This window comes from Zea mays, chromosome 4 (assembly GCF_902167145.1).
Source record: "Zea mays cultivar B73 chromosome 4, Zm-B73-REFERENCE-NAM-5.0, whole genome shotgun sequence".
In the NCBI taxonomy this organism is placed as follows: domain Eukaryota; kingdom Viridiplantae; phylum Streptophyta; class Magnoliopsida; order Poales; family Poaceae; genus Zea; species Zea mays.
Window position 1 is genome coordinate 7,435,270 of NC_050099.1, and position 23,502 is coordinate 7,458,771.

At 44.7% G+C, this 23,502-nt stretch overlaps 4 protein-coding genes across 9 annotated transcripts; 1 reads left to right on the plus strand and 3 right to left on the minus strand.

The window, feature by feature from the left end:
- Positions 1-2,804: 2,804 nt before the first annotated feature.
- Positions 2,805-7,777, plus strand: LOC103652794 (acyl-coenzyme A oxidase 2, peroxisomal). The gene is made up of 7 exons (NM_001363512.1): positions 2,805-3,319; positions 4,926-5,041; positions 5,234-6,117; positions 6,447-6,626; positions 6,716-6,882; positions 7,225-7,348; positions 7,451-7,777. The coding sequence occupies exons 1-7, from the start codon at positions 2,877-2,879 to the stop codon at positions 7,604-7,606; spliced, it is 2,070 nt and encodes a 689-aa protein (NP_001350441.1). The 5' UTR covers positions 2,805-2,876; the 3' UTR covers positions 7,607-7,777.
- A 217-nt stretch (positions 7,778-7,994) lies between these two features.
- Positions 7,995-13,725, minus strand: LOC100217082 (uncharacterized). 6 transcript variants are annotated; one of them, NM_001317386.1, is made up of 6 exons: positions 13,497-13,724; positions 11,288-12,380; positions 11,107-11,187; positions 10,814-11,031; positions 9,612-9,835; positions 7,995-8,914 (listed from the first exon to the last, which is right to left on the minus strand). In NM_001317386.1, exons 2-6 carry the CDS (start codon positions 12,243-12,245, stop codon positions 8,230-8,232), a joined length of 2,166 nt encoding a protein of 721 aa, NP_001304315.1. In that variant the 5' UTR covers positions 12,246-12,380; positions 13,497-13,724; the 3' UTR covers positions 7,995-8,229. The 6 variants fall into 6 exon arrangements, with proteins under 6 accessions (NP_001304315.1, XP_008676697.1, XP_035822615.1 ...); XM_008678475.3 differs by having other exon boundaries at positions 8,026-8,914; positions 13,404-13,725; XM_035966722.1 differs by having other exon boundaries at positions 8,026-8,914; positions 12,483-13,515.
- A 524-nt stretch (positions 13,726-14,249) lies between these two features.
- On the minus strand, positions 14,250-17,481 carry LOC100273012 (uncharacterized). Its single transcript, NM_001147462.1, has 8 exons — positions 17,289-17,481; positions 15,673-15,747; positions 15,516-15,563; positions 15,286-15,428; positions 15,125-15,197; positions 14,984-15,045; positions 14,756-14,853; positions 14,250-14,677 (listed from the first exon to the last, which is right to left on the minus strand). Exons 1-8 carry the CDS (start codon positions 17,370-17,372, stop codon positions 14,571-14,573), a joined length of 690 nt encoding a protein of 229 aa, NP_001140934.1. The 5' UTR covers positions 17,373-17,481; the 3' UTR covers positions 14,250-14,570.
- A 491-nt stretch (positions 17,482-17,972) lies between these two features.
- On the minus strand, positions 17,973-22,036 carry LOC100216849 (zinc finger, C3HC4 type family protein). Its single transcript, NM_001143241.1, has 7 exons — positions 21,717-22,036; positions 21,488-21,573; positions 19,896-20,042; positions 19,701-19,809; positions 19,002-19,125; positions 18,379-18,652; positions 17,973-18,297 (listed from the first exon to the last, which is right to left on the minus strand). The coding sequence occupies exons 1-7, from the start codon at positions 21,823-21,825 to the stop codon at positions 18,196-18,198; spliced, it is 951 nt and encodes a 316-aa protein (NP_001136713.1). The 5' UTR covers positions 21,826-22,036; the 3' UTR covers positions 17,973-18,195.
- Positions 22,037-23,502: the final 1,466 nt, after the last annotated feature.

Genomic DNA, 23,502 nt, shown 5'->3' on the forward strand with positions numbered 1-23,502 from the left:
GGACCAAAGTTCTGGATACTGGGCCGATTTGCAAATACCATCCCAGTTGTGATGCCATAGAAGTGTTGTTTTTCCATCACCAATCTCCACCCGAGCAATTCCCTTAAAGAATTCAAGAGTTTTAAGGACATCTCTCCACCAAAAAGAACCAACCGGTTTATCTAAGGGCAGTGAATGGCTATAATGATTGGCCCAGATTATATCGATCCATGGGATGTCAACTCTATTATAGAATTTATGAAGATTTTTCATGAGCAGGGCTTTATTTTGTAATGCCAAATTTATGACACCCAATCCCCCCTGAAATTTTGGATTGCGGACCGTTTTCCAAGCCACTTGAGGGGGTTTCTTGGCATTCAATTCTGCACCTCTCCAAAGGCAATGCCGTCTGAGTTTGTCAATATGTTTGATCACCGTTTTGGGGAGCTTGAGAGTGCACATGTAGTATGTTGGAAGTGAGGAGAAGACTGCATTAACCATTTGGAGCCTGCCAGCCTGTGATAAGAAGATAGAGGTTGACGCAAGTCTTTTTTCAATTTTCTGGATAAGAGGAAGAAAAGCACCCAGGTTGGGTCTTTGAAGGCCCAAGGGAAGCCCTAAATAAGTGAAAGGCATTGATCCAATTTTGCAGTGAAATGTATTTGCAAGGATTTCCATTTTCTGGTCTGTGACATTGATGGGGTAAATGTTGAACAATGGTTATGTATTAGACTCTGTGGATGTCTTGGACATCTTGATGTAATAAAAGTACCTTTCCGCTATTTATTTCGAGCATTGTGTGATGATGTCTAATTATGTAATCGCTGTGTACGTGAGTTTCTGATCCTGGTATGTACATGGTTCGCATTCGGTTTACCTTCCAAAACCGGGTGTGACATCACCCTTGCTGTCTCACACCCCCCCACAGGAGAAGTACAGGTGGTTCAAGAGGAGCCGCATAATGAGGAGTTCGATTCGATTTAGGTGGCGTCTCCCAGTTGACTTTCTGGCGCCAAGGATGGATTTTAGATCCTTTTATATTTATCTTCTATTTTGTAAAACTTCCGCTATGTAATAAATACTCTTATTATTGTGATATTTATCTCTATACACTCTGTTATTATATATGTTGTCTTCTTTGGCGCATGTATGAGATGCACCCGGCTTTATCCCTTAAATCCGGGTGTGACACCTTCGTATGACGTGGTCTTTCCATGGCATTCTGTCAGCCGCGAAGGATGCCTTCGCTAAAGGCCCCTTCGCGCATGGATCTGTGTGAAAACCGTTAGGACAGAATCGGGTCTTCGTTCGGTTGATTGAGGGTGTGTTCGGTCTTCGCCTACTAATGGCGTAACCACCTTTAGTTCAAAGACCAAGAAATATGTTTAGTTTTCTCTATATTATAGCATCGACACGCGTATGTTTAGAATGAGCATGCTTTATGGGTCTAGAAGAAAAGGTGATTACACCTTTTTATACTAGGACATGGGTATGTACTAAGGCCATGTTTGAAATACGCTAGAGCTAATTATTAACTGTTAAAATTAGCTAAAGATATGCATACAATCTACTATTATCTACTTTTAGCTAATAAGCTAATAGTTAGCTAGCTAATTTCATTAATAACTTTTTAGCCAACTAACTTTTAGTTCTGATGCATTCAAACGTACACTAAGGGCTAGTTTGGAAACTCAAACCCCCTTCGGGATAAGATGAGACATGACGATCCCTCAAATAAGATTGTTTGGTTCAGGGTCAATGGTTGGGACAGGACTATCCCAGTGTTGTCTTAGTTATCCCTCAAAATTGGAGGGACAAGAGAGGACGCCAAGGGACGTCCCTGTCCTGGCTATCCCACAACCAAACGTTGGGATGAGACGATCCCTCAAATAAGGTTGTTTAGTTCGGAGTCAAGGGTTTGAACAGGACTATCCCTGTGTTGTCCTCAGTTATCCCTTAAAATTGGAGGGATAGGAGAGAACATCATAAGGCATCCCTGTCCTGGCTATCCCGCAACCAAACACACCCTAAGGGGGTTGGAAAGGAAATTGGTTCATTTTCACCTCAATTTCATTCAATCCCAAAAGAGATTCGAGGTTACCGAAGTAGCCCTAAAGGGCTATTTTGTTTACCGGTGGCCAAACTTCTCTAGCCCAGGCAACTCTCGCTCTCAGGTGTTTAATTTCGAGCGCTTGAGACTGAGATCAGCTACCTAGGAGGCATTTGGAGCGCCTGGAACCGGGATCAATTGCCTCGGAGGACATGAACCAAACGAGCCAAAGTCTAACATGACCCGACACACTTGTGGCTCAGCCTGAGCTGTGTTTGGTTCGGACCAGAGAGACGTGAGGCTGACCGTTTGCACATATTCCAAAGCCCAAACCCCATACAAAAGCCAAGAAACACGGCAAGATACGCACTCAGCCCTTATATATCCCTGATATGTGGACCCAAGACGCACCACGGCTTTTTTTGGTCCCACATGTCATCAGGGTCATACGCTATTTCAAATTCCATCCGCCGAGCCTTATCTCCACATCACCGTCCATGCGCCGACACGTCACCTCCATATCCCGTCGTCGTTGCCTGCCTTCACCGTCCTAGACTCGTACGGAATCTCCCAAAATCATCCTCTAACAAATACATATCTACATCGAGCACCCCAATGAGGACTCAACCGTAAATACAAACTAGCAACCAAACCCAACACAAGGGCATAAATGAAAAACTATAAAACTTCCAGGGACCAGCCCGCGTCCGAGTCCGATACCCCCATTATTAAGGACGAACCGTAACGGCACCGCTTCCCAGGCTCCACTTCCCTTCGCGCGCACGCCTCCGCCTCCGCCCCCGCGACTTCGTCGAGCACCTGCACTTGCACCTCCACGGGCGCGCCCATGGCAACCGGATCCGCCGCGGGAGAGGAGTCATCGGCGGCGGCGCGCCGCCTCCGCCGCCTCTCCCTGCACCTCCTCCAGCCCGCCCCGGCCCCGGCCGACCGCCACCAGCAGCCGCTGGCCCTCGCGGCGTGCGCGCGCCGCGTCGAGGGCGGCGCGGACGTGGCGGCGGCGCTCGCGGCGTACCTCCGCGGCCGGCACCGCGCCGCGCAGATGCGGCTGTTCGACTTCTTCCGGGCGCGCCCCGACCTGCAGACGCCCGTCGAGCTGCCCACGGCCGCGCACCGCGAGCTCTGCTACCGCCAGCTGCGCGCGCTCGTGCGCGAGGCCGGGGTGCGCCCGCTCACGCTCATGGCCACCGACCCCGCCGAGTACTTCGCCGTCATGGAGGCCGCCGGCGGGGCCGACATCTCCCTCGGCGTCAAGCTCGGCGTCCAGTACAGGTCCGTTGCTAGCAGGATCGCGCGCCTCCGTGATACATTGAGCTCTTCACTGCTTTGCTTTTGTAGAGTAGTTTGCATGCTTCAATTGATAGGCGATGATTCCAGACTCCGCGTGTTTCATGTCGGTAGGTGATGGCGTTAGTTACCAGTGTTCGTTGGTGCTAGTTACTTAGTTATCAGCGGTGTTCATTGGTTGTGTTCAAGTATGCAATTCAGTATAACATGACCGAAGATCGTAGGGGACAGGGTACGTAGACCATGCTACCTAACTTATGGGTCAATTAACCGATCCAGCTGTCTCTACAGACACCTAGCAACCTTTTCTTTATAGAGCTCACATGCAATCCGTTGTCGCATTCAAAAGGATTCTAAGGATGCTTTGCCTCACCTGTATTGGTGCGAGGGGTTCTCAGTGACAGGGTTTATGAAAACACAGTTCGAGCTCGTTTTCTTCTCCATTATTTCCCCTTCTTTTATTGCGATAAAACTTTTTGGTTTGGGTGTACGTAGGATTTCAGTTTCCTTTTTGTGAATGAGGTCATGCTTAGGCTGAGTCCAGTGCACCGCCTCCCTCTCGCCCCTGCCACGTCAGCTCTCGCCTCCACTCTCGCCCCTGCTGCTCCAGTGCACAGGCTGCAGCAGGCTACAGCCTCAGGCTATAGCCACGTCAGCTTTTCTATTTCAGAATTAAGTAATTCACGCGGATTTATTTCAACGCTCAGAAAACACACAACATAATATTTTTTATTGAATTAAAAATTACAAAGTACATAATAATTAAAATAAAATGACATGATAATTAAAATAAAATTACATAACGGTAGGGGTATATATAGAGGGATTGGGGATGAAATTTGTGATTTTTTGCAATTTTTTTCGAATTTTTTGGACTCCAAACGGTCAAAAACGGCTAGTTGCAACGGCTAGCACACGTGGACCAATCAGATCGCGACACGTGGACCAATCAGATCGCGCCACGTCGCTCTCGCCCGCGCTCTCGCCCCGCCAGTGCCTCGCCTCCCTCTCGCCTCCCTCTCGCCCGGGCGGGCGCTCCAGCGCGGGCGAGAGCGAGGCGATATCGCCCGCTCTCGCCGGGCGCCAGCGCCATCGCCCGGCGCCGGCCTCTCGCCCGCCTATCGCCCGCGCGCGGGCGGCAGCGGCCTCTTCTCGCCCGCGCTGCCGCCCGCACTGGCACCAGCCTTAGCATATTATCATAAAGATGCATTAATTATTCAGGACAATGATTTGTTCAACTCAATCCCATGCAAAAATGTACTTGAGCAGTTGAAGGTTGCTTTTGGAGAAGTTCCTGCTGCGGCTGTTTTTCAGGCATTCAATTCATCAGACAGATGATAACAATCAATCACTTGCCTTGAAATCACAATCAATATGGACACTTCTTATCTCAGCTATATGGTTTTGTTTCTTTTGATGATGGGCCCAGATCCAAACTCTGTCGCCATATATTATCAGTTGTACATTTCAACATATTCGAATTTGTGAAAGTGTCCTTCTAGATTAAATTTTGTAGCCAGCTATGTACTCTCTATCTGATAGCAGTCTTAGTCTCTCATATAGTACTAACTTTACCTCCTTGCTAATGCAGTCTCTGGGGTGGTTCTGTCATAAATCTAGGAACCAAAAAGCACAGAGATAAGTACTTTGATGGAATTGACAATTTGGATTATCCAGGCTGTTTCGCAATGACAGAACTACATCATGGTTAGGTTCTCCACTTATATTTATTTATTATCCAATAATTGGTGCTGTCTCTATTATTTTGCTTAGCAATTTATCAATGTACAGTGCAGCTACAGTGTCTCAATACTGTTGTGTTCTGTTTATTTTGAATGGCACACAGTAGGGCTTGTACCCAGCACCTAACGCACTGTTGTGTTCTTTTCTCGCAAATAGGATCGAATGTCCAAGCCCTACAGACTACCGCTACATTTGATCCTGTCACTGATGAGTTCATTATTAACACTCCAAATGATGGAGCTATTAAGTGGTGGATCGGCAATGCTGCGCTTCATGGAAAATTTGCTACTGTCTTTGCAAGGTTAATTTTACCCCTTCAAGGAAAAGGAGGGGAGGCTGCTGATATGGGCATCCACGCGTTTATCGTCCCCATACGGGACCTTGAAACTCACGCTGTTCTTCCTGGAATCGAGATCAATGACTGTGGGCACAAGATCGGCCTAAATGGTGTAGACAATGGTGCGCTGAGGTTCCGCTCAGTTAGGATACCCAGAGACAATCTTCTTAATCGGTTCGGTGATGTGTCACGGGATGGGAAATACACGAGCAGTCTGCCCACAATTAACAAAAGATTTGCAGCAACCCTTGGGGAGCTTGTCGGTGGACGAGTTGGCATTGCTTACTGTTCTGTGGGTGTTCTCAAAGTCGCAGTAACGATCGCTGTGAGGTATGCTCTGCTGCGCCACCAATTCGGTCCACCTAAGCAGCCCGAGATCAGTGTGTTGGATTATCAGTCTCACCAGCACAAACTGATGCCCATGTTAGCGTCGTCGTATGCGTTTCACTTCGCCACGGTGCAGTTAGTGGATAAGTACTCGGAAATGAAGAAAACCAACGATGAGGACCTTATTGCTGACGTGCATGTTCTTTCGTCTGGGTTGAAAGCCTACATAACTTCATATACAGCCAAGTCTATAAGCGTATGTAGAGAAGCCTGTGGTGGCCATGGCTATGCTGCTGTAAATCGTTTTGGAGCTCTGCGCAATGACCATGATATATTCCAAACGTTTGAGGGGGACAATACTGTTCTTCTGCAGCAGGTACTGATCAGCATCCTTTGTAAAAGCCAGCTGATGGCTTGTTTTTCAGACTGACAATACTTGGGGCATGTTTTCTCCTTTCTGAAATAAACTGAGATCAGAGGAAGTTGGGACCAGTTTCTAAAAATGCTATGAAGTCACTTCTCCTTAAGGGGGTGTTTGGTTTCTAGGGACTAATGTTTAGTCCCTTCATTTTATTCCTTTTTAAAGTTTTAGTTTCTATATTTAGCAATTTATACACTAAAAAGGAATAAAATAAAGGGACTAAACATTAGTCCCTAGAAACCAAACACCCCCTAAATAACGTGCATCTTTTCATGCTCTTGTAGGTCGCTGGAGATCTCCTGAAGCAGTACCAGGAGAAGTTTAAGGGAGGGACACTTTCAGTCACCTGGAATTACTTAAGGGACTCCATGGGTACCTACCTGTCCCAGCCTAATCCTGTCACTGCCCGATGGGAGGGCGAAGATCATCTTCGGGATCCTAATTTCCAGCTGGATGCATTCAGAGTGAGTCGTTTATTCCTACTAGTTACTGAGGGTTGGTTAGTTCTCTCATGCCCACTTTCATGTGCTGATCGGGCAACCTTTCTACTCAGTACCGAACGTCTCGGTTGCTACACAGTGTCGCTGCTCGGCTACAGAAACACAGCAAGACGCTTGGAGGTTTCGGTGCGTGGAATAGATGTCTGAACCATCTGCTTACGCTTGCGGAATCACACATCGAGTCCGTCATCCTTGCAAAGTTCATTGAATCGGTGAAAAGGTAAACTCTTCAGATGGAGTTCTTGCACCAGTGCTTCGAATGTTTTTTTTTTTGAATCATCAAGCCACGAAACTACTGAAATAGCAGAAACCAGGGAGTGCTGATCTCTTTATATTATGGATACCCGACTTAAGCTACTCGGAACTACTTTTTTTTTGTTTGAACCCTTGTAATCCTTGCTTTTCTGTTTTACTGAACGGGCAAACCACAATAAATAAACTGCAGTTCAACTATATGTATCTAAGGCAGCTCGTCATTCAGATGCCTTTCACACATCTTTTGAAATACTCTGGCACTTCACTGTGACCACAATTGACAAACACTTACAATGCATATATGCAGCTGCCCTGACGAAAAATCACGGGAAGTATTGAAGCTGGTATGCGACCTTTATGCGCTCGACAGGATTTGGCAAGATATCGGAACGTATCGGAATGTAGACTACGTTGCCCCAAACAAAGCTAAGGTGTGTGGTCTCATCTCATGCTGCAATTTCAGCTCTAGCTTCACACTGTAACCTGAAGCGCAGAACCTGACAGCGGTACTCCCTTGTATGTGATGTCTGCAGGCTATTCATAAGCTGACAGACTACCTCAGTTACCAAGTGAGGCTTGTGGCGCGAGAACTCGTCGACGCATTTGACCTTCCAGATCTTATCATCCGTGCCCCAATTGGCATGCAATCGGAGGCCTATGCACAGTACACCCAGTATGTTGGCTTCTAGTAGAGTATATACATATAATAAGTCCGAGAAATATATTACGAAGTTGCAATATAGAGATAGATCATAGGTGAGCAAATAAGTTTCAGTAGTACATGTAAACTGTAAATGTAAAGCAGTGGATCCGTAAAGCACTGGCTCCGTGTGAATAAATTGTCAGATTATTTTTTTGTCTGAATTGTTTTCAATTAAGATTTTTATCAGTAAGCTAAAAATGGCTATACAGACTTTCTTTTCACTTGGTTCGACAAATTTCGTATGAAGCTGCTTATTCTCCATTGTAAAAAATAGTGCCAGTACATACCCCATTGCTGAAAGGTGAGTAGGAGATTAATGGTCGCCGAATTCCCGTAGCTGCAAAATGAGTAGCAGATTACTAGCGCACAGGAATCATGGTATATTTTGCCTGTTATATCGTTGTGAAAACGGTTCTCATAGGCCTTTCGAAGCATCAGGGCAGGGCAAGTGATGAAGCTTACATAACTGATAGCACTAAATCATCAGTAATATTCGGCCAAAGATTGTGCTATCACCTGATTGTTCACAAAATATATACCAAAACACTAGAGAATTTGTCATCCAGAACAGAGATAGCAAAAAGTCACACACCACAGCCAACATCAATCCTAAGCAAGCTGAGCATTTGGTCCAACTCTCCTATAATCAGCACAGGCCATCTCGTAGTTCTGCTTGAGCTCCTCGTAGCACTTCAGTGATGCCTCCGAGAACTTTGTCAGGCGGTCAAGAACCGCCGTCAGTCTCGACTGCAGCCCTTCAGCTGATGCTGCACAACTCCCACTCTTAGCCGCCGCCTCCTGCTCGCTACTGTTCTCCAGCATCCCGCACTCCTGCGACTCGCCGCTTCTGGGCCTGTTCTGCTCGTCGCGGTGCTCGAACGAGCCGCGGAGGAGCTGCATCACGTCTTTGAGGGATCTGCATAGCTCGTCAGCAGGGAGAGGTTCTGTCCTGGCGAGCCAGTCCCCGCAGAGGATGAATATGGGAGGGGAGACAGCCTGCCGAGGAGGGAAGGAGACCTTGCGTTTGCGCCTGCGCCGGTCCTGGGGCGGCTGCAGGACGCACTTCTGGAGCCACGCGTTGAGGGCCTCGACGTACGATTTGTGAGCGGTGACCCAGTTTCTGAAGCTGGAGGAGAAGCTGTCCATCTCATTCCACAGATGCATCGCCGCCTGGCGGTGATGGTGGTGCTCACCTTGACGCGCCGAGGTCGAGTCTTTCACGTGGTATGCTAATGTGATCGTGATGAACTGTTTGTGGTGACATTCCAGCATCAGTTTCCACATTCTGATTAGCCTGTATGAAGTCAGATCAAGGTTAGTAGACTAGAAATGTCAAAAACATGATTTTGATCAGCTAAGACTGAAGGTACAGTTATGAACCATCAGAATGTTTCAGCAAAACAAAGAGACCTCTTAGAATAGGCTGTGAACTGCAATCTTCTGATTCTCAGTATTGCACTATCATTCTAAAAAAAGGGCAGACACAGCATCGGTGCTTTGATACCATATTGGAATGTGAACCCATAACCCTAATCAGGGTTGGGTGATGTGTATTAATAGACTTGTGTAATTGGGCCTGGCCCATTACACAAGGGGTGAGATGGTAATTACAAGGGGTGAGGTCCGGGAAAGGGATAAACCGAGGCAAGTCTTCCCTCCGCAAATGCGGAGGAAGGCGATTTCAAACCCGAACCTGGCAACTCTAGACAACTCCAACACTGCATGCTCTTCTACTGTACTGCCATTCTGCCAAAAAAATTGGAGTGATGTTGACAATTGAAATATTTAATAAATTTGGTGTAATATTAACCAGATCTATAGAATCGGCATGTAGTTGACCATTTTCTACCTATTAATGGAATGACACGCAACTCTCCTACGTGTTCGAGAAAAAATTGTTAGCATACACTGAAAAAAATTGAAACAGGAAGATTGCATTCGAAATTGTGGTATAAGAAATGAAATACTGTCTATCAGGTATATATATATACCCTTGAATTAGCTCGACAAGCTGTGGCTGCAGTTCTTCATCCCTTATCTTCTCAATTCTTTTGGAGATTGCATCAACAGCTTGAATCACAACAGATACCCTGGAATGGAGATCCTTCACAACAGCTCTAGTCTTATCAATCACCTGCGCATTTAGGCCTCGTGCAAATTGGCGTCGGAGTAGGTTACATTTCTCATCATAGGCCTTCCTAACATTTTCACTTGCCTATAGAAACCAAGGCGTTAAGGCAGTGACAATCAGCGGCAGATTCAGGAATGGATTAAAGGGGACGCTAAATTTTTTTAGACTGAACTAAGATAAAGCTAAATGATATAATTTATTATGTCCATGAAAAGCAAGAGTATGCAAAAGGAGAAATTTTGCTCTACACGGCTCTCATTAGTCCCAAGTGTTGTGTTAAAAATTTTTTTTTGATAAGAAAACTATCCATCCTATCCCTAAAAGTATAAAAAATAATTTTGTCAACAAACCTAATAAATAATTGATGAAACAGACCATAAAAAATGATGAACGCAACAGTTAATTGATGAACGCTAGCCAACAGGTCTAGGCACGATTGATGAAACAAAATGACCATGCAACAGAATTTATCCATCCTAGCGGACGCCGGACGGTGACAGACGCGTAGGTGCGGATGACGTGCTTAGGAGAGGTTGTTGCCGCGACTGGGGCTGCATCCCGGGCAGCCCCGGGTGCAGATCCGCCCCTGGTGACAATTATTCGATATGCCATCAAGTGTCCAAACACCTCATAGTCATAGCCTACACCATAGTTTATTTGCTACTCCCTCCTTTTCAAATTATAAGACGTTTTAGCTTTTCTAGATACATATATTTAAGAGCATAGCAAAAGTTATGTATCTAGATTCTAGAAAAGCGAAGATGTCTTAGAATTTGCTATACAGAGTAGTTAGCACTTAGCACAAAATAAACAATCTACAAACTACAATTGAACAATTAGATTAAAAAATGCAATATTAATAAAGATCATGTATTACATGTTCTCATTTATCAACCATTGTGACAATGTACCACTTATCTCAAAAATAAAGTCATGAGCGCTTCAAGATTAAACACACCAGTTTTTACTTGACATCTATAAAAGAACAGGCATTCCATGTAGAGGTATCCACGAGACTAGCAAAAGGTTTGAGCTTGCTCTGCATATTTATTTATGATATACCTTGATTTCATCATATAGTTTTCTCTCCCATGCGTGTAGCCTGTCCAACGTAGAAGAATGGCTTCCGGATACCATGGCGAATTCCTCAACAAAATCACTATTACTGTCATCCACATCATCTTTCATTATCGATGTCATAAGTGCACTCTTAGATGATGATGAAAGAGATGAGACAGAACGCTTCCATGTGACAACCTTTGAAACATGCTGCGCAGTTTCTACAAAGACACTTAAAATTAGTACTTCAGGAAACATTATGATTGGGAAGAGAATAATGAAAAGACCCCGGTTACCCTGGTTGAGAATAACATCACGATTGCAGCACACTCGAAGTGCTGACACAAATCGGGCAGAAGGTAGCTTGACTGGAGAACCTAGAATTTCGGTAATAAAATGAATTAAAAATTTATTAAAAAATGCTGACACGATCCTGAAAAAGACATAGAAGATATATGCAACAGTCATGATTATCACCTGGTATTTTAGCACATATGTCAAGTCGGATCTTCTTGGTTTCAAGCATTCTGGAAACCTCATTTCCTGCTTCAGCTGCACGCATAAACCGGGTTTCAATGTCCTTCATGCTCGACACAAAATCTTTGGCTCGATGAGTGATGAACTCTGAAGGGTCCTCTGCCTCTGCACATAATTCTTTTTCCATTTCACTTTCCTCCAACTTTGCAGCAACCTGCTCAGATGTAGCTTTGGTTGAAGTATCCACCAACTGACTTGGTTTTCCGGTCCCACCTTGCTTTGGCTCTCTTTCCTGCTCAGGTGGTGTATTATCATCAGAAATTTCTGTATGCCTTCTGGACATGATTTCCTCTTCAACTTCTTTCAATGGAACTACTTCAGCTACCCTTGACTCTCTTAGATCCCTCAATCTACTGAAGTTCAGGGTTACCTCATTCTCATTGTTGGAGGAAGAGGTACCAGCAGCATCAATGGGATCAAAGAAGTCCCACGTGGTACATAATTCTGGAGGCAATGGTGGTGGGGGTGGGACAAAAGCTGATACTGGGGATTCGCGCCCCACAAATTCAGCAGTAGATTGATCTATCACAAAGGTCAAAGGAGTGGTTGCTGCTGCTTTCATGCAATGGATTCGTGTTGAGGGTGGAGTAATAGATGGACTTGCTCGATGCCCCAGAGAGGCAACACTCTCTACTGCACGCGAAGGCGAAGGAGATGCCATAGAGGAATGTGATGGTGACTTATCCACTTCTGAAATGGAGAGCGATGATTCCGGTGAGATCTCAGACTCAGCATACTGCCGCAGTGCAGTACCCACACTACGGAGAGATTGTGTGTAAGATAAGTGCGCTGCTGACAGTGCATCTCTCGAGTCAATAGCTTGTCTGATGTGGCGCATCCGATCCTTGCACAGAACCAGGGCATCCTCTCCAGTGGCTTTGGAAGGAGAAGAACCCATTGGGTTCCACTAAACTGCAGATTGCCTGCCTACTCTATACTTGAGACCAGTAAATTCAACAGTCAGCTACACATAAAAGCTTCCGCCAATTAGAAATCTTGCTTACGATAAGTAATGGCCTTTGCTCCTCAGATCCTATCAACATCAAAAACAATACTTGTCAGACTACAGAACATATAAAAATCAGAAATGAATTTTAACAGAATCAAACTTAGAGAACTTGAATGAGACAATAACTAAATACTCAATATGCATCCGCTGTCCACAAAAGTTGGCCACATCTGCAGCCAACTTGACATTTCAGGAAGGTAATTAATCTGGTAAACAAAAGATAAAAAGGACAGAGCAATTGACATTGATAGAAGATATCAGAGAAAGACATGGTGCAGGTCTAAGAACTAACCAAACATAGATCAAGGGAAATAAAAAAGCAAAGAAACTCTTTTTTTTTATTCACAAAATAACCTCGAGTGACCTGCGAAATCCAAACCCAATGGTCAAAGCGTATTTCTTGAAAGCCTGTTCCATGATTAAAGCAAGCAGTCTTATGTTTAAAGCAAACAGGGGGCTATGCCAGCAGATAAGATGGCACAGCAGAGTGAGAAAAGGAGCCAGCAAAGTGAGACCTTTCCCCAATTCCAACCTCTGATCAAGCAACTGTATCATACAGTGTGAGAAAAAAATAATAAAAACCCCATTACTTCATCAAAAGCAGCACTTCAACACCGTGGTAATCTTCCCAATGCAGCCCCCAAATCCCCAGGCGACGACTAGGGCAGTACACGAATCCGGTTCTTGAAAGCTGAAACCAGCATTGCCCTCTACATTCCTACAGGCGGGACGGAATTAGCAAAAGGGGTTTAGGCTAACGGGGGCGAAAATGTTTCCCTCCCTCTCCCTCATCCTCTCCTCTAACACAGTAGAATGTCTCATCCTCTCCTCTAACACAGTAGAATGTGGCTTTCATACCAGACCAAAGCGGCCCCGAAATCGGCGTGGGAACCTCTCCAGAGCGAGCAAGAACCAAGGGATCCCCGAGTCAATCAAATGCGGCGCACCGGAGAACCCAAACCAGGCCAAGAATCCGCCCTGGGATGAACTTGAAACCCGCCCTAAACCACCGAGGCTTTAGCACAGTAAAGAACCCTGCTTCCTTACCTACCCCGCCCGGTTCCACAGTGCAGTAGCCTAGAACTCGAGAATCCCAGCCCAGCAGGTAACCAAAAACGACGACGAGAGAGCCTCACTCACCGGTACCCCCGTGGGCGGCGGCGGCTCCAGAAGGGACGCGGCAATGCGGCGGCTCGATCCCGGGCGGCAGTGGGTTGCTCGGTCACATGCGCAGAGTGGCAGGCAGGCAGGCACAGGTTTTTGTTGGTTCTTAACGAGGGGAGAGCCGGAGAGGTGACCGCGCGTCTGGGTCTGGTGGTGTGACCGTGTGTCAGTGTGTGTGTGTGAGGGGCTGAGAGCACAGCAAGGAGGGCCTGTGGGGGTGGAGTGGAGTGGAGCCACGCGAAGCGAATGCGAGCAACGGGTAGTTTAGCAATCTAAACGGGCTAGACAAATATTCACTGTTCACTGCTTCCTCTGTCTTAAAATAATAATAGTTTTAGATCTAAATTTTTATGTCTATATTTATATAAATTATTATAAATCTAGATATATATATATACAACGCATACATTAATTAATTATTGTATAAATGTAGTAAAAAGGTAAAATAAATTTTAATTTAGGACCGAGGGAGTAACTAACAGCTCTAGATATCTCGTTCTTTCTTATTTTTCTGACAGAAAGAAAAAATAATAATCTAAGGAGAAAATAATCTAAGGAGACCTGGACACAGGCTGTCCAGAGAGGTGCAAAAAGGACGCATGCTGGAGAGTACTAGCGAACACAACAGCGGACAATTGTTGCTCAAACCCTAATACGTACTAATAATGAGAATCTCAAGTACGCATGGATTCCCTTTCAGAAAAACAAAACAAAAGCACGCATGGGTTTAGATTCGCTTTCATGCGACCTTTTTCACTCTAGCGCACGCCAAAACAAATCTGACGCCCACATAGCAAATAGTAATCTATTATACATCAGCCGTACCATCCTATGATGGCTGAGGAAAAACGAAATAAAAGGCAGCCACAAACCCTAGCTTTTACACACAATGGATGCTAAAGAATCTCTTGTACATGTTCTTGTTGTGGTGTCTGGTACCGATACATGGTTACACAAATCAATTACAGTACAGTACAGCACAACACAGAACAAACAAACAAACAAAATCCAAAGTGCAAAAACGGTGAGTCCTCGATCCTCATCTCAGGTTCAGTCTGAGTCAGAGTCTTGAGCAGTTGAAGACCTAACCCTCCTATTCTTAGCCTCGCTTTCTTCATCGTCATCGTCGTCATCTTTCTTCTTCTCATCAATTATCCCTATAAATTTTTTTTTGGACTGTCAACACATTTGTCGTCCCAGATTGTAAAGGGCTGCTGTATGAATTCCATGGTTACCTTTCGTCTTGAGAATATTTTCCAACGCTCTTGTCGGAAAATCGTCTTTACTTCTGAGATCTTGAAACCCAACTAATCGGTCAACAGCAATACCCTTCCTGAAAAATGACAGGGGTCATAGTAGTATGGTGAAGCAGGTAGTAATGTGAGGCAGGAAGATTGCAGGGTGCCAAACAGCAATAAACATTATCAAATGGGCAGGAGCAACAAAAAAACTTGTGCGCTTACTTGAACAATATTACACATGGCAGTGTCTTGATTGCCAGTTTGGCCACAAAGAATGGAGCATTCTGCAGTTAGTTACATATGGCATTAGGCTCCATGACTATTAAAAGGATGTAGTTTATAGCCAAGTGGTAGTATACAGACTTCAGCATCAAGCTTGACGAATTTTGTTCCCACATAGACTGGGGCAAGGGCCTTCAAATGCTTATCCATGATCCTAGCAAATATTCAGATAAAATAATTTCCGTAAGTGCCAAAAGGCGGAACAATGTCTTAAGAAGCAAGAAAGACAAGCTATGGCATACTTGCAACGGTAAAATTCACGGTGGTAAAAATGGCATATGACTTTTTCACTGCCAGTAACCTCCCCGAGGAAGTCCCCTTCAGTTATCTCCCTGTATTCACCATGACCTTGCCTTTTTAGCACTTCACGCTTCTCAACTTCTTTCTGTTGCATAGAGAGCTTTCAGGAATACAAAGAACATGACACTTGCATGAACTTCTTAGGTGAAAGATGGAGGTCGGTACTCGGTACCTTAAGGGCAGCAATTCTCTCCGCGTGCAACTTCTCAAGTTCTGGGTCCTGGTGAAAAGTTCCGTCAATTTAACAACTTACAATATGACACAGTGCTATGTGCTGTACAAAGAAGAAAAATACAAGAGATGAGTATATAAAATTTTTTGCTTCTCACATCCAACAGCTCATCAAGATCAACTTCATCATGGCTTGCAGGTGCTGATTGAGCCTTGTCTTTAGCCACCATTTCCTAAGATGATATGCAGCAACGTCATCATGACAAAATTAAAGTTCATAATGGAACACATAGAAAACATGCTCCATTTACAACGTCAGAAGTGAAATTCAAGGTGGGAGAAAGGAGAAACATGGAATCTCTATCCCATAATGGAAAGTAGGAAACAACTGAAAATGATAGGAAGAAGATGGGGAGTCTGCCAACCACAGTAAGATGACGGGGAAAACAATGATACAACAATTAAACAATTAATCTGGACTAAGAGAATCACAAAAAACGTCAAAAATAACGAAATTGATAAATGAAGTTTTCCATGATAGCCATGCAGTGTTACACGCAGGAGTCAATAGATCAATCGTCTGCTATATAAAGGGGTACAAAGTGTGTCAGGGGCTTATAGAAAAAAATCATTTTTCACCAATCCATGGTCCCCCAACAAGCTAAGAGTTCTAAACTTTACCGATCACAAGCAATACGTAGTTCATGCTTTTTTTAAAGAGATGGCAGGAACTCTGCCTTTCAACTAAGGTAGGAAAGAGAACATGAGAAAACCAATTCCTAGCTCATGCTCATTGCCAAAATAAGCCCTTTAACTAAAAACCCACTACCAGTATCATATACAAACTACCAAAGACAATGCAAAGTGTCACAAGTACAATATTCATATATAAACACACTATCCCCTAGACTAAACATTCTAAATTCAGGAAGTTCACTTAGGTCCCGTTTGTTTCCTTTCATTTCGAGGAATTGGAATCTTACTAGTACAATAGGCTATTTTTTTAGAATGTGACATTCCACCACTTTCCAAAGTTATCATATAAGTCCATCTCAAATTCATGGGATGGGAGATGGAAATTGATTCTATAGATTTACATGCTAATTTTCCGATGTACAAATTATAGCACACTCTTCTACTTGCTTCGCTATATATGTAGTATATAATTATCTCTCTCATATGATTTAAGATAATATACAAATATATTACATATATAAATATATGAACTTAATTAGTTTTGTCTAAATTATAATTATTGAAATGAAATTCAATTCCAACCAAACAAACGGCCTTATAAGATACTTCTGTGCAAATCGAGAACTAAATTTGAATACCAGGAATCTCAAAAAGAAAAATTGAATATTCACAACAGATACAACTCTGGTCCCAAGAGGGAGGAAAGCTCAGTTATTCCCCGAAGCACACTCCACACCACACAGAATCCAGTACATCCCAGCTAGACAAAGCTTGTTTGCGCAAGCCCATGAAATGGTTTATTCACAAGTACTTGGGCATCGAGCACTATCGCTCTATCGAACACCTGAAACGCAAGGGATTCTGGATTGGATCACGTCCATTCCATTACTCCCGCGAACGCTAGTCTGGATCAAACTCACGCGAACGCGTGCGCCAGCCTCGAGATCCGGCGCGCGGGCGCTAGCCACCTCCTAGTCGAACGCCGCGATCCAGTGGCGGTAGCGGTACCAAAGGCAGAACTGCGGCATGCCGGCGGCGTAAGGCGGCGCCGGAATATTGGAGGGGAGAAGTCAGTCACCTTTTGGAGGTCGCGGGCGGCGGCGGCGATGACGTTGCCGAAGGCCAGGTTAGAGAGCGTCGACTTCACCGAGTCCGGATCCATCTCCGCTGCCTCCTCCTGATGCTCCTTCTCGCGCCGGCGTCTCCCTCGGCCTCCTCCGCCGCACCGCACCGGCTCGCCGGAATTTGCTCTGGTTTCGTGGGGAAGAAAGAGGGGAGCGAAGTGAGCTAGCTAGGCCTCGGTGGCTGGGAAGCTCTTCATAGTAGAACATGGGCCACCAGACCGATGTTCCCAAAGTATTGAGCCCAACAGGCCCGCACCCGAAGTTGAGCTGAAACTTGAAAGAACTTGGGCAGTTGGGCTTGTAAGTTTTAAAACGCCTTTTTATTTTTATAAACTTTTTTGGGGAAGAATCCGTTCAGTAATCAAACAGCGAAACAATTTGATACAATTCTGCATGTAGAATCAAGTAAAAATGTAGAACACTGGCTTACAAAGGTCCCAGTTACAGAACCCGAGGTCGAGGTTCGTACTGTGAATCCCAGTTGCCGTTGATCACGTTCGGTTAGCTCTCAATTCATGTAGATTGAGTGAGATTGGGTGGGTTTAAATCTCAAGCAAGTCAAAATTCTTCTAAATTGTTTCCAATATCATACAATTCATGTATAATGGGAATAGCCGAACAAGGCCTAAAAAGGAATTGTCCAGTAAAAATGTAGGCGGTTTCACTTGATATAAGTTTTGGGTTTTGTCAGGGAGAAAGCTTTGCCATTACAATGTACAAAAAAGAAGGGAAAAAAAAAGAGAAAAAGTATCAATATTGACACATTTCAACGCAGAATGCCTGACAGTATAGCCTCCCTCCTGTACAGCTGGAGCTGGGTAACGCCACGCCGGTCTTAGCTTAGGGTCACCAGCCTCCATATTACAGAAGCCCCAGAGACTTCAGCTGGCTGATGTGCTCCGCGGGCAGTGGCGGCGGACACCAGTCTGTGCGCTCGCCATCGACGTCCTCTACAACATACTCCTGGAAGAAACCGACACCAACCATGAGTAAAAAAAACCATGGTAGATGAGGCAGCTGACGGGGATACACGGTAGAGCTCACCTTGGTTAGCAACCGTTTGGCAAGAATGTGGTAGTGGCGCTGCCAGATCCGCTGGCCAACCATGGTCGCGACCAGGACACTGTAGAATATGCCGATGACCGTGAAAAGCCCCAGCACAATGACCCCCATGATGAGGAGAAGCGGTAGCCCGGCTTCCCCAGCCCCTCCCAAGCAACCACCGCACTCGCCGGCTGTGGTAGCACAGCCTTCGAAGCAGGTAGTGCAGTCAGTCCACATGCACAGCGTGCCAGGTAGGTGGCAATCCGCACACATCCTGGAATACAGCACATGTCGGTGCGATCAAACGGTGCAGGCATGAAAACCATGACCTGGCGAGAATATACGACGAGCACAGTATAGATGCATGTACACAAGCGAAAACATGCTTTACCAATCCAGTAAAATTGTGCAAGTGCTGCAACAAACTATATGTATCTTTAAGGAGTTATAGCATCCATTCAAATAATTAGATTGAAAAACACGATCTCTTTATGTTACTTTTGTGTACATTTTTCCTATGCCACAGCAACTGTATTGGCCACTGCTTTTTTCGGGGTTAAGACATAGCTTTAGTTTAAGACAGTACATTTCATGTCTTGAAGAGTGAGCTAAGTAATACATACCCTGGCTGACAGCAACAAAGACATAATTCTCGACAAGGCTGAGCCAGGTCGTTCCGTACTCTTCGGTCATAACAGGTTATGAAGCATCCCGATAGTCCCAACAAAGCAAAAAACATTAATGCACCTGCAACCAAGAGATAAGTTCGGAATCGTTTCAGAAGGAAAACATTTCGTGACACAGAATTGACTAGAATGATAGCAACATAGTGTTCCAGTAAAAGTTTGAGCAGTTCAGTTCATATTGTTGAAGTATATATGTCAATGATGCAACTTTCTATATATCAACGATAATACGACTTTCAAAGTCTTCTATCTGAGCTCTGTTTCATCATATGTACTCTTTTTATGAATCATAATTGCAAACACATCTGATCACACCTAAAGAATCACAAACACTCATTGATCTGGGCCACAGACAGATGTTTAAGTTGCAAGCAAAGCTTTTCATGGCACCTTGCATGTTAACTCCCAATAGTTGCAGATTTATTCTTACAAAGAACAAAAAATTGTCATGTTTTCCCTTATTCTTTACTAATATTCTTTTTCAAATTAATTTACAAACTTAAAAAACCATGCAATTAATGAGCCTTAAGGATCATAGTGACAATAGGTACAGTAGAAATCAGCACATGATTTTTTATCAAATAGACATGCAGAAACAGTTGAAAGTAGTAACAAAGGGTAGATTAAGCAGTTTACCACAGATATAATAAAAACTAACTTCATTATCAAAAGCCCAGGCTGTCCTCAACCAATATTGTTGGCACCCATCAATAAAATGTACCAAATATGCCAATGCAGAGATGATCTGAATGAAGGAATAAGAAAACACCACTGGTCACTCAATTGAATATAGATAAGTGATATGGATAGAAGAATGTTTCAAAAACTTACAATCTGGACTAGAGCAAAGATGAATAATATATCTCTAGTAACAAAGAAACGAAACTTCAGTGTTCGCCATTTCCTGTCAGTGTGCGAATGAACCCTCAAGTAATATGGAGCCTTGCAGGTAGTACAATGAGAAAATGCAAATCCCTCCTGTTTATGAAGCATCTAACACGGTTAGTTTACTAGTCTTGGAAAGAAATCAACAATCCAATTTTTAAAAACAAGCTCCAGATAAGAAAGCACCAAAATGAACACAAACTACTGAATTCTTTCAGAATTATACTTGCATACACCTGGAAAAGCACACTATTTAATTTGTATTGCACAAAAGGTTTCACATTTCAAGCGTTGACTTAGAAGGAAAAAAAGGTGTAGCCTTTCTAACCCAAACAGTAAACTACAGTTCTCAGTTTGTTAGCATGTTTCTTGGCATAACCTGAACCATTCAGGCTCAACCTAAAATCCCACCAAATCTGCATGTGTGCAGCACAACTTCCGATTTCCAATTGGATGTAGACATTCCAACATCCTAACAGAAAGCAGAATTTGCAATACTAACTACCAGATTTTGACCTGGGAACCCCTGTCTAACCACTGGCACCGACATATTGGAATTCCAAGTGAAGAATAAAATATAAGCTAAAGAAACAGGGAAATTGATCAAGCTATTACGACTCAATCAAAAAAAAATCACCAAAGAAAAAATCCACCATGACAAGTTTTCATTATTCACAGTTTTTTTATAAGCTTTAAAAGAATACCCTTTTGGTGAACTCAAGTAATGTTATGTCAAACTTTGTGTTTCAATCATATTGAGATATATCCTTACTACACATGTGCATATAGGGACAACAAATTTCTAGTATTCAATGGACTTCAATGAATAAGAAAGCCTGATGCATAAAGTAACACTATTCATTATAGTCATGCAACAGTCCTGTCAAACTGGCTCACACAAACTAAAATTTTACTTACATCAGGTGTAACAACAATGAAGTTATGCAAACATGTAACATGCCTTGTAAAAACGAGACCCTATGCCTAATGATGTCAACAAAACCAGGAAACTAGCAAAGCTTCGTAAACACATTGGCTAATTCCATTTGCCCATTAGATAGATGAGACTCAATATGGCATTAACCAAACATAGGAACATAAGCCAAAAACAGATAAGTTAAGAGGTCAATAACTAATTCAGCCAATCTGATAGGCAAAATACCGAGGGAATAAAAGGCCTGCATCTCTCATGTTCTGTTGGCTACGTGAATGCAACTACGCACTGACTCACCACTACACACAAAAAAAAAATGCTGAGTATTTTGACAATTTAGATATGTACAACACATCTCGTCATCTCCAGCAGAAGGCAAAGGCAAAGGTGTAAAGCTTCCAACATTTGGATAGCTAAATCAACAAATCACAAAGATTACATCTGTAGCCTTCAACACATTCAAAACGTATCCCCATCATTGATAACAAAAAATGCAGACAAAACCGCTTCCACCCCCAACGCTATGTGAGATCATTTAGCAGTCCCTGAGCATCCACCCACGCAGAGGGGGGAGCCGTAACCGGGTAAGAGCTGCAGCGCTCACCTTTACCGCCCTCCAGTGGTCGAGGCAGTCGCGGTGCACGTACTTGGACGTCCCCTTGCACTTGCAGGGAGCGATGAAGTCCCTCCCTGCGCACGCATACCCACACAAGCAGTCAGACCTCCGCCGCCCTTTTCATCCCGACCAAGTTAATCAGGGGGCAACAAAAGAAGAAAAAAAGGTAGGCAGCGACGGCACGCGCGAGTCCGACCGCGCCGCGGACCTCCCTCACCGTCGGTCTCGAGGCAGATCCGGCACTGGAGCTGCTCTCCGCCGCCGCCCGCCTCCAGGTCGATCTCCGACGGCGGCGGGATCAGCGGCGACGACGCCTTCTCCTCCATCGCCGCCCGCCCTCCCGCCGCTCCCTCTCCCCCCGGACCACCAACTCGGCTGGCGCCTCTAGAGCCTCCTCGGCGCCGCGCCCATCCGGAATCCCTAGCCTCCTCCTCCTCCTCCGCCCGCCCGCTTCGACCGAATCGAATCGACGGGGACGGGACGAGGAGGTTGGAGAGGAGTTGGTGTTAGGTGGTGGTGGACTAGCGGCGAAGCGAGGTATAGCGTTCTTCCGCGACGCCGACGCTGGGACGAGCTAGCTGTGAGAGAATGACGCGCGGGGCCCGTCGGCGCGGCTGGGCTGGGCTGGGCTGCCAGTGGGTGTGGTGGAAGGTGGGTTCGGTTGGGTGGCGGGCGCGCCGGTGTAGCCGAATGGTTGACCCTGACCAGGCAGCGGGCGAGATGAGTTTAGGAAGTTCATTCGTAAATACTCTCTTGTCCAAAAAAAAAAAATTTGGTCGTTTAAGCCTCCCATCAAGATTAGAGATGGCAATGAAAATCCGACCTCCAATTGAATTCCTCTACTTGTTTAGAGAGGGGTGGAATCCGACCTCCAATTCCACGTGTTGAATTCTATGTGATGAATCAATTTTGAATAACCAATCCATATGGATTGAAGGTGATTGATATAGATGGAAGAGATTTTGGTTTACTAGGGATTGAAACTCACTCAATCTCTTTCAATCTATATGAATGGGGGTTAAAACAAACATGCTCTAAAAGAGAATTTAGTCCAATTTAATTCTCACCAATCCGTATGTAACTGAACAGGACCTAGAGGATGGGGATAAGGAAGTTTCTTCCCCACTTAGTGTAAATAGGAAAAAAATTATCTCCGAGGGCTAGTTTGAGAACCTCATTTTCCCGAGAGATTTTTATTTTCTCAAGGGATATTAGTTTATTTTCCCTTGGGAAATAGGAATCCCTTGGTGAAAATAAAATGTGTCCTTGAGTCATTTCTATAAATGTTTTGATTATTAGATGACAAACACATATTGTTTTGGTTGATATGCGCTAAGTGTCAAAAAGATACAAATCAAGAATCAAGGTATGACTCGAGCCTTAGTGAATTGTTTTTGATACTAACATATTCCTCTAAGTGTTAGGAACCTTGTCAAATCAAATGAAATTGGATTGGAGAAGTTTGACTTCACCCAGCCAAACTTGAACCAGCCTGCGGTTGCACCAGACTGTCCGGTGTCCAGGCTGGCGTGCTCGATGAACTCGCTGCTCTCGGAAAAAGTTGTGGGAGTCGTGGCTATAATTCACCGGACTGTCTGGTGTGGCAGTTGTGCCCGCGCCAACGGTCGGCAGCAATCAGTGGGTGACGCGTGGACATCGCCAACGGTCACCAGGCCGCACCGGACTGTTCGGTGTGCCAAGGGGGCCATGGCTACAACGGTCGGATTCGCTAGAAAAGGAAGGAGATCGCGCACTGTTCCCTGTCTGGTGGGGCACCGGACTATCCGGTGCGCCCACGGACAGAAGGCAACTATGGCCTTTCAAATGGAGCTCCAACGGATCCTAGCTTCCTTGGGGCTATAAAAGGGACCCTTAGGCGCATGGAACAGTTCACCAAGCCTCCATTAAAACATCCTAATACGCCTAGACTCCGCAAGCACGCATTCGATTCATTATGTTTGAGATTTGAGCACTCGTTTGAGCTGTGAACTTGATGCGCTATG

Excerpts from the sequence above, each read along its gene's own strand:
- LOC100217082 (NM_001317386.1), bottom strand. The coding sequence starts at position 12,245 with ATGGGTTCTTCTCCTTCCAAAGCCACTGGAGAGGATGCCCTGGTTCTG. Across the intron at positions 9,836-10,813 it reads AACTATATGATGAAATCAAG|GCAAGTGAAAATGTTAGGAA; the intron begins GTATATCATAAA and ends TGGTTTCTATAG. Across the intron at positions 8,915-9,611 it reads CTTGTCGAGCTAATTCAAGG|GCTAATCAGAATGTGGAAAC; the intron begins GTATATATATAT and ends GACTTCATACAG.
- LOC103652794 (NM_001363512.1), top strand. The coding sequence starts at position 2,877 with ATGGCAACCGGATCCGCCGCGGGAGAGGAGTCATCGGCGGCGGCGCGC. Across the intron at positions 3,320-4,925 it reads AAGCTCGGCGTCCAGTACAG|TCTCTGGGGTGGTTCTGTCA; the intron begins GTCCGTTGCTAG and ends TTGCTAATGCAG. Across the intron at positions 6,118-6,446 it reads ATACTGTTCTTCTGCAGCAG|GTCGCTGGAGATCTCCTGAA; the intron begins GTACTGATCAGC and ends ATGCTCTTGTAG.
- LOC100273012 (NM_001147462.1), bottom strand. The coding sequence starts at position 17,372 with ATGGATCCGGACTCGGTGAAGTCGACGCTCTCTAACCTGGCCTTCGGC. Across the intron at positions 15,046-15,124 it reads TCGTCAAGCTTGATGCTGAA|AATGCTCCATTCTTTGTGGC; the intron begins GTCTGTATACTA and ends AACTAACTGCAG. Across the intron at positions 14,854-14,983 it reads CCATGTGTAATATTGTTCAA|GAAGGGTATTGCTGTTGACC; the intron begins GTAAGCGCACAA and ends GTCATTTTTCAG.
- LOC100216849 (NM_001143241.1), bottom strand. The coding sequence starts at position 21,825 with ATGGAGGAGAAGGCGTCGTCGCCGCTGATCCCGCCGCCGTCGGAGATC. Across the intron at positions 21,574-21,716 it reads GATCTGCCTCGAGACCGACG|GGAGGGACTTCATCGCTCCC; the intron begins GTGAGGGAGGTC and ends ATGCGTGCGCAG. Across the intron at positions 20,043-21,487 it reads ACCACTGGAGGGCGGTAAAG|GAGGGATTTGCATTTTCTCA; the intron begins GTGAGCGCTGCA and ends CTTCATAAACAG.